General features: G+C 55.9%; 2 protein-coding genes across 4 annotated transcripts in view; both read right to left on the reverse strand.

Moving 5' to 3' along the window:
* The window catches only part of LYL1 (lymphoblastic leukemia associated hematopoiesis regulator 1), a 4,362-nt gene extending 361 nt beyond the window's left edge, over window positions 1-4,001 (reverse strand). The window contains exons 1-4 of the mRNA XM_014529427.1: window positions 2,680-4,001; window positions 1,223-1,393; window positions 1,049-1,140; window positions 4-191 (exon numbers count right to left, since the gene is read on the reverse strand). Coding sequence (XP_014384913.1) covers window positions 4-191; window positions 1,049-1,140; window positions 1,223-1,335 — 393 coding nt within the window. The 5' untranslated portion in view covers window positions 1,336-1,393; window positions 2,680-4,001. The remainder of the gene's footprint in view (window positions 1-3; window positions 192-1,048; window positions 1,141-1,222; window positions 1,394-2,679) is intronic.
* A 965-nt stretch (window positions 4,002-4,966) lies between these two features.
* TRMT1 (tRNA methyltransferase 1) lies at window positions 4,967-13,087 on the reverse strand. 3 transcript variants are annotated; one of them, XM_005881577.2, is made up of 17 exons: window positions 12,987-13,087; window positions 12,491-12,685; window positions 12,351-12,406; window positions 11,980-12,122; window positions 11,623-11,810; window positions 9,079-9,194; window positions 8,889-9,001; window positions 7,874-8,022; window positions 7,658-7,744; window positions 7,509-7,578; window positions 7,290-7,424; window positions 7,116-7,201; window positions 6,691-6,799; window positions 6,528-6,604; window positions 5,546-5,665; window positions 5,329-5,458; window positions 4,967-5,147 (listed from the first exon to the last, which is right to left on the reverse strand). In XM_005881577.2, the coding sequence occupies exons 2-17, from the start codon at window positions 12,673-12,675 to the stop codon at window positions 4,998-5,000; spliced, it is 1,914 nt and encodes a 637-aa protein (XP_005881639.1). In that variant the 5' UTR covers window positions 12,676-12,685; window positions 12,987-13,087; the 3' UTR covers window positions 4,967-4,997. The 3 variants fall into 3 exon arrangements, with proteins under 3 accessions (XP_005881639.1, XP_014384953.1, XP_014384952.1); XM_014529467.1 differs by having other exon boundaries at window positions 12,491-12,775; XM_014529466.1 differs by having other exon boundaries at window positions 12,491-12,838.
* Window positions 13,088-14,190: the final 1,103 nt, after the last annotated feature.

Genomic DNA, 14,190 nt, shown 5'->3' on the forward strand with positions numbered 1-14,190 from the left:
CGCAGCAGCCACCAGGAAGCCGATGTACTTCATCGCCAGGCGGAGCACCTCGTTCTTGCTCAGCTTCCGGTCGGGAGGGTGCGTGGGCAGCAGCTTCCTGAGCTCCATGAAGGCGCCGTTCACGTTCTGTTGCCGCCAGCGCTCGCGACTGTTGGTGAACACACGCCGGGCCACCTTCTGGGGCTGCTGCCCTGCACGCAGGAGGGGAGGGGTTGGCACCGAGGTGGCGCCCCCTGCTGCCCTCACTTCAGGCACCCAGCACCCTAGTGGGGACTTCCACACAGGAGGTGAGCGGGGGCTTTCTCCACGCCAGGGATGCACGTGTAGGACCCACCACGTGGCTCCCCGGCTAGTTAGCAGCCCTGCCCGCCCCCCACCTCCACCATCTAGACAAGGATAGACTGGGCTGCACAGAACTGTGGCCTCTGAGCCGCTGGCTGCACCTTTATGTCCGTGGCTGAGATTGCCTAGCGGAATGTTTCCTTGCCGCTGCCAGTCTGGGGAGCTGGCCCTATAGTCTTCATTCTGAGTGTGTCCCTGTGTGTGACCCGAGAAGTACCCGTATTGTGATTGTGGTCCTGTCCGTGTCTTAGGTGGTTGTGTGACTTGTGGTCTGTCTGAATGGCTGTGGTGGTGTGTGATCGTTGCCATGTGGCTGTGTCATGCCTGGCTGTGGTTGTGTGGCTGATTCTTGTGTGGCCATGGTCCTAAGTGGCTGTGGTTGTCTGTGTCCTGTGTGGTTGTGGTCCCATGGCTGTCTCTTGCATGATGGTTGTCATGTGGCTGCTTCCTGGGTGGCTGTGCATCCAAGTGGAGCTGTCATTTTGTGGCCCCTGTGCCAGGCTGTGTTTGCCAGGACTCTTTGTAGTTTGTTTGGGTGACTGGTTGTGTGGGACAGGCTATAGGACTGTGGTTTTGCACAGGAGTATAACATGAGTACTGAGCCCGTGTGGGCTGTTCTGTGTGTGTCTGTGCCCTGGCAGCACCTCTCCCTGTGGAAAGGCGTGGGACTGACGTGGACCCCATGCAGACACAAACTCATACTCACCCTCAGCCAGCTCCAGCTCACAGTGGCTCGGTCTCCGCTTCAGCCGACTGCTAGGGAAGATGCTAAAAGGTCCTGCCGGCCCAATGTAGAGGCTGTAAGGGTTCATGGGTCACTAATGCCTTGTGGGCAAGGACCCTGGCCCTGGATTGCCCCCAGGCCCAGCCCCCCACTAACCTGTTGAGGAAGGGGTGAGGATGGTAATGCAGGGCCAGAGGGGTTGGGGCACTTCCCAGGGCGGAGAATTGCAGCAGTGGGGGCCGAAGGGCACTCTGCTCTGTGGTGGCCATGGCTGCCCCTGGGGGCCTAGTGTGGCCCAAGCTGATCACCGGGACACCAGGGGGCAGCCTGGGGGATGAGACACCTTGGTGGCCCACCTCCTCTGCCTTTGGGAGCCCAGGGGAGGCAGGCTTGGGGAGTGGCGCAGGCACTGGGCTGGGGGCACACACCATCTCAGCCTTCTCAGTCATGGTGGGGGCCACCTCTGCCTGGGCTTGGGGCGGGCACATGGACCCCGAGGGGGTGCTCACCTGTGGAAGGGAAGGAAGCCAGTGGGAGGATGAATCAAATGCCACACACACCCTTAGCCCAACAGAGCCCTCAAATGGAAGGGATAGTGGAGGGGGGGGCGGGGGGAGGCCCAGAAACTACCAGAACATGGAGGATCTGATGCCCACTGAGATGCTGTGCAGTGATGAGCCCAGCAGTGTCGTCTCTGAGCTGTTTGTGACCCATGAGGGCATGAGCAAATTCCCTTCCTCCAGAATCCCCTCACCTGGAGTCCGGAGGGAGGGGCAAGGCAGGGTAGCCATGATGGGCCCTGAGACCCTTAGACCTGACCCTAACACCCTTCATTGACACAGCGTGTCCTTGGAATCCCTACATGATTGACTCTGACCTTTCACTGACCTCCCGCCTCCTGCCCGGGCCCACCCTGTGGTCCTCATCTAGGACCCCGAGGCTCTTCCCATTGCCTCCCAGTCAGACCCTGAAAGTCTTCCATAATCTCTCGTGTGTGATATTGTCTCTGTATCACATGTAATGTGTGATATTGTCTCTGTAACAGCTTTTTAAGATAAAGAGCTAAGTCTCATTCTTCTCTTGATCCCCATGCAGAAAACAAAGAGACTTATCAGATACTCAGTAAATTCTCATTTTATGAGTAGACTACAGAGGTCATTATGAAAACTTTAAGTCAACAGTGTTCAGTCAGAGCCCACCCCCCCCCCCCCCCCCCCCCCCCGCCACACACACACACTGAAAATGTCCCCCTCACTAATCCTGCAACCCCATTGCTGACACTATGATGCCAAATGCTGGCTCTGGCCAGTACATACAGTCATGCCTCAATCTTCCTTCTGGCCCTGGTGACCCCCCACCTGCCCCACACATCAGTATCCACCTCTTTACACCCTATTTAGATATCCCTGTCACTCTTGGCCCATGGCCTGGAGGGCCCCAGCAACATCAGGGACACCTGGGCCCTCTTCCCTGTCTTCCCCAGCTGGGTCCTGGGGAAGCTGGCCTGGCCTCTTAGTTGGTTCCTACAGATGAATGAATGAAGGAAGGCGGGAACGAATGAATGAATGCAGGTGGGTTGGGAATCCCCCCACCTTCAGGCTGCTCGCTCTTACCCCAGCGCTGGTCCTGCTGCCTGCTGAGTCCCCTGGCTCTGTCGGTCAGGGCAGGAATATGGCTCCAGCTTCAGGCCAGGCTCCCCGGCCCTGCGGCCTCCAGCCTCTCCACTCTACCCCAGGCAGCCAGCCACTCTGTCTGGGCTTCACTTCTTTCTGGGCTCTCAAGGGCCTTGGGGCCTCGGTGGTGGCAGCAGCATGGGTCCCTCGAGGAAAAGTGAGCAGCTCAGGGGCCGGCCGGCCCGCCCTCTCCCCGCCCCCCCGGTGGCCGGTTTCCTCCCTCTTACCCCTGGCGCAGTGGCTGGAGGATGCTGGGCCAGCGCAGATAAGGGCCTGGCCGCCTGGCCCAGACTGATAAGGAGCCAGGCTGACCCCGGAGGAAACCAGCGGGCGGGGATCTCCAAGATCGGCCTCTCGCCCCGCCCCGGCCAGTGGGCAGGACTGTCAGTGACCCCTCCGGGCTTCACCTTCCGTCCTCTCAGTCCCTGGAAGGACCCTGGCCCTCTGAGGACCAGCCCCAGTGCACAGCTACACACAGAGGGGAAATTGAGGCAGGAAAGCGGTGGCCTCCTGTGTGGTTGGATCTGGCCTGTGGCTTTGAACACCCCAGCTGTGTCCGTGCTTGTTGGGGGTGGGGAGCCCTTTCCGGCCCTGCTGGGGCTCGTGACTGGGGGCCCCCTTCTTCTTCTCTCCTCCCCCTGCCTGGTTCCTCTTTTTACAGATCCCCTCCCAGCCTTTCTGCCACCCCCACCCTGGAGGGAGGCATGGCAGAGGGCAGTCCTGACACTCCGATCTTGGGTGTCCAGCCTGGGTGGTTGTCCTGGTCCCCCCTGTGCTATCACTCCACCTTTCAAGGTGACAGGAAAGGCTACAGCTGGGGGAGATTTCCTATATTGCTAGAACCTTCCAATAGGTGCCCCAGCAAGTCCCCACAATCCTAGTTCTCTAGGTCATAGGATAGCATAACCCCAGCTCGGTGGCCCCTGGCCCTCATCCCAGAGCCAGGCCACTGCAGGGTGAATGGTGATAGAGGTGTTGGGTGAATGTCCTGGGTGGTGAGGGGTAGCAGTGACAAGGCTGTTCCTGGTCCCCAGCACCCGCTCACCTGGGTCAGTTGTGCTCCGTCTATCTAGGTGGCTGCATGAGCTCCCAGGCAGGCCCTCAGCTGTCACCTTCCAGGAATCAGGTGATTTCAGGACCCCACCACCAACCATCCCACTTTCCCAAGGAAGCAAGGGTCCACTTCTAAGCTCCCAGTGAACTTTGATGTGCCCACAAGGCCAGTTCTGGGATCAGGTTCATTTAACTCTTGAGATGGAGCAAGGTGCAGGGTGCCTGCGGGTCCCACTGCTACCGTGTGGCAGGGTGGGGGCTTTGCCCCAGGCCTCGCTGTTAACGTTGCTAAGGCCTGCCCTTGTGGGGAGGATGCAGGAGCCTGCCTGGTGCCTCTATGTGCCCCCCCCCGCCTCGAGGGGCCACAGGGCAGGAAACACCTGGTCTGGAGCGGATGCACAAGGAGCCTGGTTCCGGTCTGGCTTCCGCCACCACGGCCCTGCGGGGAGCTGGGCCAGAGAAACCAGGCAGCCAGGGCTGGCGGCGAGAGGCCACGTGGGAGCTTGGTGGCACCGGCGTGTGCGCGCGCCTATATTCAGGAGCACGCCAGTGGAGGGGGGTGCGGGGGAAGGCCCCGTGGGTACGAGCGCGCGGCTGCCACCCCGTGGCCGCTTGGGGGAAAGCAAGCGCCAGCAACCGGGCGCCTAAGTGCTTCTTGCTGTAGAGCAGTGGTTCTCAACCTTCCTAATGCCGCGACCCTGTAATACAGTTCCTCATGTTGTGGTGACCCCAAACCATAAAATTATTTTCGTTGCTACTTCATAACTGTAATGTTGCTACTGTTATGAATCGTCATGTAAATATCTGATATGCAGGATGTATTTTCATTGTTACAAATTGAACATAATTAAAGCATAGTGATTAATCACAAAAACAATATGTAATTATATATGTGTTTTCCGATGGTCTTAGGCGACCCCTGTGAAAGGGTCGTTCGACCCCCAAAGGGGTCGCGACCCACAGGTTGAGAACCGCTGCTGTAGAGGAACAGACCACTCCCCACACAGACAGAACGCCTCAGACAGAAACACTGACACCACCTCCCTCAGTCAGGCAGGGACACACCAACCTCTAGATGCAGAGCTCCCCCAGGGAGTTAATTCAGATGGACAGAGGAACAGGCCTCAGACATGCTAGACAGATAGACCACCAGCAGCTTCTGCACTCAGACAAATGACAGGGCAAGGTGAAATCTCTTTATTGGCTCAATCTACACCTGGACCAGTGGTGGCCCCAGACCCAGGGGGCTTCTGGTTGGGGGTCTGTGGACAGTCGGTGGGGGCAGCTTCAGCAGTGGCCTCAGGTGTCAGGGGTCTGTGGGAGTAACAGCACTGGTCCCCCCGCTGGCAGGTGCCCTGGTGGAAAGATGATGGATATGAAGCCCAGCAGCCTCTGCTGGGTTCCTTTCCTGGATGGGGAGCTCACTCGCATACACTTGCCCATCCCGTTTTCCCATCCCTGCCTGCCCCTTAGCCTTGCCCTATTGCCACAAGGGGGACCCATGTGTACTGCAGTTGGAGGTGGGGGGTGCCTCACCTTCTTAAACCTCTTGCAAGGAAACGTCTTAAGCCGTGCAGCCCGCTGGGCCAGGTCCTCAGCTGGTTCCTTTCTCTTATTCTGGAGCAATCTGCGTCTGTCCTCCATAGCTTCGCCCACTGCCTTACCCCTGTGCAGGGAGATGAGCAGCTGGGACCCCATCAGGCCTCTGCACCCCAGGCCCTGGACAAATCCCACTGCCATCACTCTCACTCACCCTGGCCGGGCACGGGGTCGGGGGCCCCAGTTGGCCTCGGGGTTGGCCTGGAAGCGCTTGAGTCCTCGCTGGCGGGAGCTGGGGTTGGCATCATCCCGGATGGTGAAGTTGGCCTGTAGCCTGGAGAAGGGGGTGGTGCAGCTGAGGGGCAGCCACCACTCGGACATGCACAACAAAACTGCCCATGGGGCCTGCCCGCCTTGGTGACTTGGGAAGGCACCTGCCTGGGTCAGGATTCTCTCACTCATTTAATAAACATTTATTGTTGCCTACAGTGTACCTGAAATCTGCCGCTGGTAAAGCTGACATTCTAGTGTACAAGACAAACAAGCAATGGGACAAATCAGAAATCAGCAAGTTATGTTTCGTTAGGGCATGAGAAGAGTTTTGAAAAGAAGAGAGCAGGGCAGAGGTTCTGGGGAGACTGAGGAAGGGGTTCAATGCAGGACAGGACAGAGTCAGGGACACCTGAAGGAGGTGAGGGAACAGTCCTGGGGGCACTCAGGGACAGGCATTCCAGGTAGAGGGAACAGCCTGTGCAAAGGCCCTGAGATGGGGCTGTGGCTCATGAGCTTGAGTGAGGGGGCCAGTGTGGAGTGAGCCAGGGGGGAGGGGGGGATAATTGAGGGCTGGAAAGTGACACGGAAATGGGGCAGGGCTTGCAGGTGGAACTCTGTTTCTGCTGAGCAGAGGGGGAACATGATCTAACTCAGGTGCTCACAGGCGCCCTCTGGTAGCTGTGGGGGGAACAGTCTGTGGGGGGTGAGGGTGGGAGCTGGGGAACCAGGGCTGAGGTGACCACACTGGTCTGTGTGAGCAGTGATGGGCCAGACTAGGGTGGGGGCAGAGGAGAAGCGGTAGAAGTGGTGGGAGAAGGTAGATTCTGGATCTCACTTGAAGAATGAACATGTATCTGTTAGGGAAGTGTCTGGGCCGTCTGCAAGCATGTGAGCATCCATGCCTGTGGCAGAGATGTCCCTACCTGGGCTCCACACTGAGAATGCGGAAGGCCGGGCTGGTCTCAGACAGCCGCTCTCGTTTCACCGGGCACTGCTTCTCCTGGGAGGCAAAGGTCAGGGGCCAGGGGATGCCAAGCCTGCCCATGCCTTGCCCTCTTATCCCTATCTAGTCAGGCCAGCTCTTACCCAGCAGCGCATGATGTCCCAGAGGGCTGAGGCGGGGGCGTCCGTCTTCACAGCATTCTTACAGGCGTGGGAGAGCGAGACCTGGAAGCCAGCATGGAGGAGGGCTGACCTGGGACCAAGAGGGGTTGTGAGGGGCAAGCTAGATCCCAAAGCCAGTGATGACATGTGTGGGTGGGAGTCATGGTGAGTTGTGAGGCTGGCTGCATGTCTCAGGGCGACTATGTAGCTGGTTTAATGCCAATGACTGGAACAGTCAGACTGTCCCCCTGGCCAGGGCTCTTGGCCTCTGAGCACTTGTACATGAGACTCCCTGGACGTGAGTGAAGTTTGATCTCCATTTTACGGGGGATTCTGGCCCAAAAGGGGCCCAAGTTGCCCAGGGCACCCAGCACTCAGGCTCTGCTCCTCCCCCACCCAGCCCTCACCGCAGCTGCAGGAGGCTGGGTGTGCTACAGTGGATGGTGCTGCTCAGCTGGTCCAGCGTATAGTACAGAGGCACGTCCGGCAGCTCCTGCCATGGGGGACAACAGGATATGCATGGGGCAGATGGAGGAAGCTGGGCACAGGTGAGCCCCATCCTGTTTTGGCCCAGCCCCTACCTCGGTGACGACGCTCAGGACTCCTCGGATCCGCTCCGAAGTATGGAATCGGCCGGGGTTGGTGCTCACAGCCTCTAGGACACGGCCCACAAAATCCAGGTCATGGATTGGCTCCACCCATAGGGGGCCACCGAGCTGCAGACACACAGGGGCCAGATGGACAAGGAGTGAGACACGAGGACCCTTGAGACCCCATGCCTAAACCCGGCATGGTCCCACCTGGTGCCGCTGCCCACAGTGCTCACACTCGGGGGCCACAGGGGGACCGCAGGCTGCAGAGAACTTGACCCTGCACAGAGAGAGGAGTTTAGGGGGCAACCACACCCCTTGGGAACCCCTCACCTCCCTCCTGGCTCACTGTTGCTCACCGGCCACCAGGGGCCCCCGATGCTTTGCCAAGGCGCTGAAGGTGGAAGGCTCCGCAGCCCACACACTGGAACACCAGCGCCTGCTTGCTGTGGGGAAACAGGGCTGGCTACCACACCCCAACCCTTTCCTCAGGGTGACCTGGTCCCCTGTTGGACCTCACTTCCACAGGGGAAGGCTCTGTTGCCTGCTCCAGTGCCTGCCCCACCCCTGCTAACCTGGCTGAAGCCTTGACCTTGGCCTGGCCGGTGAAGACACGAACAAAAACACGTATGTAGAAATCAGCGCTGATGCTGAGCAGGGGCACCACGAAGCGCTGATAGCAGTTAGCACGGAGGTCCAGGCTGTGTAGGACGATCCTCAGGGCCTGGGGGTGAGAAGCGGGGGTGGGCGTCTGCCATCAGCCCTGCCTCTGAACAAGGTGTTCACAGCACAGGGTCCAGGTAGGTTCCGTGGGGGCCAAGTCCAGCCCTGAGTACTCTGACTTGTGGCCCTTGGCGACTGCTCAGTTCCCTCACCGGTGAAGCTGCACCGGTCTCTGCCTCTATGGCCCTGCTGGGAGCACTAAGTGACTTAGGAACATTCGGGCCCGTAAGTGGAATCTCTCCGATTAGCATCATCAACATGCCCTGTGCTGCGACGTGGCCACAAGGACCTTAGTCCGGCCACCACGGCTCTGTCGGCAGGAAGTGGGGACACTGGGTGCTGCAGCATGGCTGGGACCTCTCCATGCTGGGGAGCTGCCATGACAGTCTACCCAGAAAAAGAGGCAGCGTTTCCCAGGCTGACCTGTGACAGGGCCCATAAGGAAGAGGATGGAACCTCTCCTTTCCCTGCCCATTGACGTAGCCTGCCCGCCTTCCTGAATCCCCACAGCAACCCAGTGGTGCCCAGGCCACCTTCAGCATGCCCATTTCACAAATGCCAAAACTGAGGCCCAGAAAGGGGAAGCTGCTTGCTCAAAGCTACCAGCAAAGTTAGGACTTGAACCCAGACCTGGAAAAACTGCCTTAAAGAGGCAATTTTGCAAAGTTGTTAAAACAGAGACTAGAAAGAATGGTGTAATCATTGCTCCTACCCTGGACGAAACCATTGCCCCCCACATGACCATGACTGGCAGCCCATGCTGTTAGGAACTATGCTGGTTAAAGGTGTGCTTGTCGTTAATATGCTGCCTGGAGGAAGCTGAACGGGTCTGAGGGGTGGGAAGGGGTGCGGGGGGAGGGTCCTCACCATCTCGTGGCAGGCCCGGCTCTTGAGGGCCATGGCCCCGTACTTGCTGTAGCATGTCTCCCCGCTGTTCCCTGCCAGCACTGCCATGTCCGTGCAGGTAACGCACAGCAACCCTGCAGGTAAGGAAGGGGTGAGGATCCTTCAAACACTCCAAGCCCTGCTCTATACTCCTGGGTCAGCCTGGCCTCACCTCCTTCGCTCACAGCCTGCACAGCTGCATCCAGAAAAGCGGCAGGGCTGCCATAGGGGTCCAGGTCGATGACATCAAACCGATCCGACACCCGCTGGTGCTGGTACATCAGCATCCTGGGAGTGAGAGGGCCAATTCCTCAGCACCCTGTACCAGGGACCTGCTCTGTTCCTTATCACGTTCAATCATGCAGCGTGATAGTTTGGACCTAGACTTGGGCCAGCTGCCTGCGCTTAGATCCTGGCATCCATTTGCTAAAAACGTCATGGCTTTTCCCCTCAGGCCTCTGTCTACCCATCTCTAACAATGGCATGACAATGGCCAATACAGTAAGTCCTCACTTAACATCATCACAGTTATTGAAAACTGTGACTTTAAGCAGAAAAAACATGTAATGAAACCATTTTTTTCACAGACTAATTGATCCAAACAAGAGTTAAATTCCTACAGTATTTCTGGTCACAAAAACATTGCTCAAATTCTAAATAAAGACTCAAAACACTTCTAATATTAAACAATGAAATAAATGTGAGCTCTACATACATTTAAGGAAAATTAATAAAAACAAGTCAGATCATTATTTCCCACCCACTTATTCCAGTTCAGGGTCATAGATGGCTGGAGTCTATCCAGGCAGCTCAGGGGATCCACCCTGGACAGGACACCCTTCCACTGCAAAGCCACGCACACCCACGCACACTCCCTCAGACTGGGGCAATGCAGGCATGCCAGTTTACCTCATTTGAACATAAATATGTATATAATTTATTTATTTATTTTTTAATTGACTTGAGAGAGGAAGGGAGAGAGAGAAACACCAACGATGAAATCACTGTTCGGCTGCCTCCTGCAGGCCCCCTACTGGGGATCAAGCTTGAAACCCAGGCATGTGCTCTGACCAGGAATTGAGCCCCAACCTCCTGACTGGTTCATGCGTCGACGTTCAACCACTGAGCCACACCAACCGGGCCTCACGGGAGTATTTTAGGTTGTAGGAGGAAACCTAAGTCCCCATAGGAAAGCCACATAGACATGGATAGAATGTGTCAAATCCACACAGACAGTAGCGCTGGCCAGGAACTGATGTTTCTTTTTTCTCATCAACATTTTAACAATGACATTATTCCAGGACCTACTGCACTAATGTAGCACATACATGCCTGACACTGTTTCAAGCGACTTAGATACATTAACTCATTTAACCACATAATCTTCCAATGGGGGTGGAAGGTGCCTTCCCGAACAACTCCGTGGGTTTGGACCTATATTGTTCCCTTTGCAAATGAGGAAAAGTAAATGCTATCTTCTCAACACAGCCCACCATGACCACATTTTTCAAAATTGCAATCCCCCCCCCACCATCTTCCTCTATCCCCTACCCCCTCAATTTTTTTCCAGAGCACTTCTCACCTCTACTTTACTATGTAACTTATTTGTTACAATTATTTGTTATCTTCTCTGTTTCCTATTAGATTTTACTATGGTCAGGAAAGCAAATATTTTTTACTTATTTATTTACTTTCTATAAAGGTTAGACAGTAAATATTTTAGGTTTTGTAGGCTACATACAGTCACTATTGCATATTCTTTTTTTTTAACCTTTAAAAATGTAAAAAAATATTCTTGCCCTAACCGGCTTGGCTCAGTGGATAGAGCGTCGGCCTGCGGACTGAAGGGTCCCAGGTTCAATTCCGGCCAAGGGCACATGCCTGGGTTGCGGGCTCAATCCCCAGTGGGGGTGTGCAGGAGGCAGCCGATCAATGATTCTCTCTCATCATTGATGTTTCTATCTCTCTCTCCTTCTCCCTTCCTCTTGGAAACCAATAAAGAAATATATATTTAAAAAAAAAATAATATTCTTAGCTCAGTGGTTAGAGCATCAACCGGAGGACTGAAGGGTCTCGGGTTCAATTCTGATCAAGGGCACGTACTTTGGTTGCAGGCTCGATCCCCACAGGAGGCAATCAATTGATGTGTCTCTCTCACATCGATGTTTCTCTCTCTGTGTCTCTCCCCCTCCCTTCCACTCTCTCTCAAAATCAATGGGGGAAACCAATATCCTCAGGTGAGGATTAAAAAAACAAACATTCTTACATCACAGGCCAGAAAAACCCAGACTGGGGCCTCACAGGCTATGGTTTGCTGACCCCTGCATTTGAATGGGAATTCCACGAGGTCAGGGATTTTGTCTGTAATGTTTACGGATGCATTCCCTGCACTGTGAACAGTGTCTGGCACATATTGGACAGTGGATATAAGCTGGTTCATTTGAACAAATAAAAGTATGAGAAGTTTAAAATGGAAACCATCATGGTACTAATTTCTGGCACCGAGCATGAGCTATACAAGTATTACCTCTCATTTAATCAGTACAGCAACCCCTGTAAAACTATCATTTTATATGAAAGGAAACTGAGGCTCAGAGAGACTAAGGCACTCTCCCAAGATCAGAGTGCAAGATTATGACACAGCTAGGGTTTGACCCAGGCAGCCTGGCGATAGATGACATCTTCCAGCTGCCTGGCTCTGCAGCCCAGGACCTACCGGGCATCTGCCTGGCTGGGCTGGACCAGGCGGGCCACTTCGTTGAGCTGCACATTATGGCGGATGAGATCCACAGCTCGGGCAGAGGCATCGTTAGCAACCACCGATCGGAGCCCAGGCACCTCTCGGGCAAAGCGAATGGAACGAAGACCCGAGGCTGCCAGGCCCTCCAGCACTCGCAGGCCTTCCTGTTGGAGTAAGCAGGGAGCCCCACTCACATCAATATCTCCATTCTCTGCTGTGCTCCCCTCCCCCCACAACACACACCCTCCTACAGCTCTCCCCTTCCAGGAGCCTTCCTTCCTCCATCACCCACTGGACTCCGGGGCTGCCACCTGTTTTATGCCCAGGCCTCACCTCACAGATCTCCCCCACAGTGGCTGTCCGAGGCTGGTTTCCAGGGGCCGGGTCTGCCCCCTCTTTCAGTACAGCCTTGTCCTCCTCTTGCTCCGACAAGTCCACCACCACCTTCTGCACCTCCTTTTCACCTGGCACCTTGACTGCAGCCACCCAGAAACCCAAGTCAGGGACTATCAAGACTCTCTTTGAGAAACCTCTTACTCTTCAAAATACAGAAGATTCATGAAAGAAAATCTTCCCCAAAGTCCCTAAGAAAAGGCTGGAGGAGCAGAGCCCGGGGCGTTTCCAGACATTAGGGAAGGGGGGGGCTGGACAGGGGGAGGCCTCCGTGTGACCACCACCCACCCGGAGACTGGACCTCCACTTACTCTGGATTCCTTTGGCCCCAAGATGAATGCGCGCAAACTCAGTGATCACAGCACATCTGCGGGAGACGGAGATCCAGTTCACACCCCCTCACCACACACACCCATTGCCCTCCGCCAAGCTGACCCGGACCCCTGCTCACGTCAGGTCCCGGTTGAACTCCTGCACTGGGTTGTAGAAGACTTCGTTGGCGCTGGGGAAGGCGATCTTGGCGGACCCCTCGGTGACCGTCGTCTCCTGGGTGTCAGGTGGGCGCTTTTCGCCGCAGGGCGCCGTGCCGTTCTCCATGGCGGGCGGACTTGCCGGCCCTTGGGGTGGCCCCTCCATAAACCGAGCACTACACAGACGGCCGGCGGAGCGGAGACTCAGGGTGAGCCGCAGAACGGTCCTCGCGTGGGACATCCGCGGCGGCCTGTGCCCGCCCGGCCTGCATCAGGAGGGCGCATAGGGGAGGAGAGAGCTGCTTTCCTGGGCCGGGGGGCCTACACATCTGCAAAACAGGCTCAGGAGAGCCCGTGGCCTCCGTGAGCTGACACCACCCCCCATCTTCTGGAGACCAGCCCCAGCGCAGCCTGAAGCCCTTAAGTGGGTCCGCCCCGGCACCAGATCCCTCCCCTCGCCGCCCAGGCGCTCCTCACCTGCTCTCGCGAAACGGAGAACCGAATTAGGCTCGGTCACATTTTCCGGATGAAGACCTGGGCGCCGCCATGTTGGCACAGTTGGGGGCGGGTCATGTGGCAGAATCTAGCCAATCAGTGATGCCACCTACAGTGGGCGGCCGGGGTCAAAATGCACCATGGAAAGCGCAGAACGCGTGATGTCCGCGGCCTCGATCACAGTGGTTCCCCTGTAATTAAGGCCGCACCGCACCAGCCCACTTCACAGATGAGGAAGTTGAGGCTCAGAAAAAGGGCGGTACGCGAAGCAATCCAACGCCTATCGATCGTCTCCTGGATGCTGGGTGCCATAAACACATTATTTCGGGGCATCCTGCAGGAATAGCTCAGGCTTTGGAATCAGATTTACTGAGTTTGAATCCTAGCCCGACCACATTCTCTTGGCAAGTTACTTAAACTCTCTGCACCTCACTTTCCTTACATGTTAAATAAGAGTCCTAGCTCCCAAGATAGAGCAAAGATTACAAGACAACACCCCGAAAGTATGCAAGGAAGTCTCTTTCACGTAACCCTCAACAGGAAAGGACAGGGTAGTGGTCCGGGCTGTCTGGGCTCCCAGTCCCAGCTCACTTTGCTACTGGTTCTTAACCCCTCTCTGTGCTTAAGTTTCCCCCATTTGCAAAATGGGCAGAACTTTTCAAGGTTCATTATTGGTTTGTGATGAGCATGAAACAAGTGAGTGCAGGTAAAATGCTTATAACGTCATCTGACTTAGTGTGTTTTATTGTAGCTTCTGGACCCTGGGCTTGAAGCCTGACACCCGCCATCACTTCCTTTGGCCATTTTCTTTATCTCTCTGTGCCTCCCTTTTCTATAAAGTGTGTGTGTGTGAAATAATTCCTACGTAAGAATGTTACTGGGACGTTTAAACGAGACCATTCACTTGTGCTCTCTTCAGCAGCATATATACTAAAATTGGAATGAGATCATTCACAGAAAGACCATAAAACAGTGCCTGGCACAATGAACAGCAGACACTGTTATTATTTGCGTTTTACAGGAAACTAAAGTTCTGAGAGGCAGAGCGACTTGCCCCAGGTCGCGGGACTAGAAGGTGGCACGGTCGGGATTCGAACTCTCAAGCACAGCCGAGGTCCTGGAGGCGGAGACCGGAAGGGGCGCCTTCGGTGCTCGGCTGCCCTCGCCTAGGGGGCGGGGCGGGGCG

The sequence above is a fragment of the Myotis brandtii genome, unplaced genomic scaffold (assembly GCF_000412655.1).
Source record: "Myotis brandtii unplaced genomic scaffold, ASM41265v1 scaffold680, whole genome shotgun sequence".
In the NCBI taxonomy this organism is placed as follows: domain Eukaryota; kingdom Metazoa; phylum Chordata; class Mammalia; order Chiroptera; family Vespertilionidae; genus Myotis; species Myotis brandtii.

Bases quoted from the DNA above. Each gene is read 5' to 3' on its own strand.
- TRMT1 (XM_014529467.1), bottom strand. From the start codon at position 12,750: ATGTCCCACGCGAGGACCGTTCTGCGGCTCACCCTGAGTCTCCGCTCC. The intron at 9,002-9,078 runs GTGAGGCCAGGC...CCTTACCTGCAG, and splicing joins GCAGGCTGTGAGCGAAGGAG to GGTTGCTGTGCGTTACCTGC. The intron at 7,579-7,657 runs GTGAGCAACAGT...CTCTCTGTGCAG, and splicing joins TCGGGGGCCCCTGGTGGCCG to GGTCAAGTTCTCTGCAGCCT.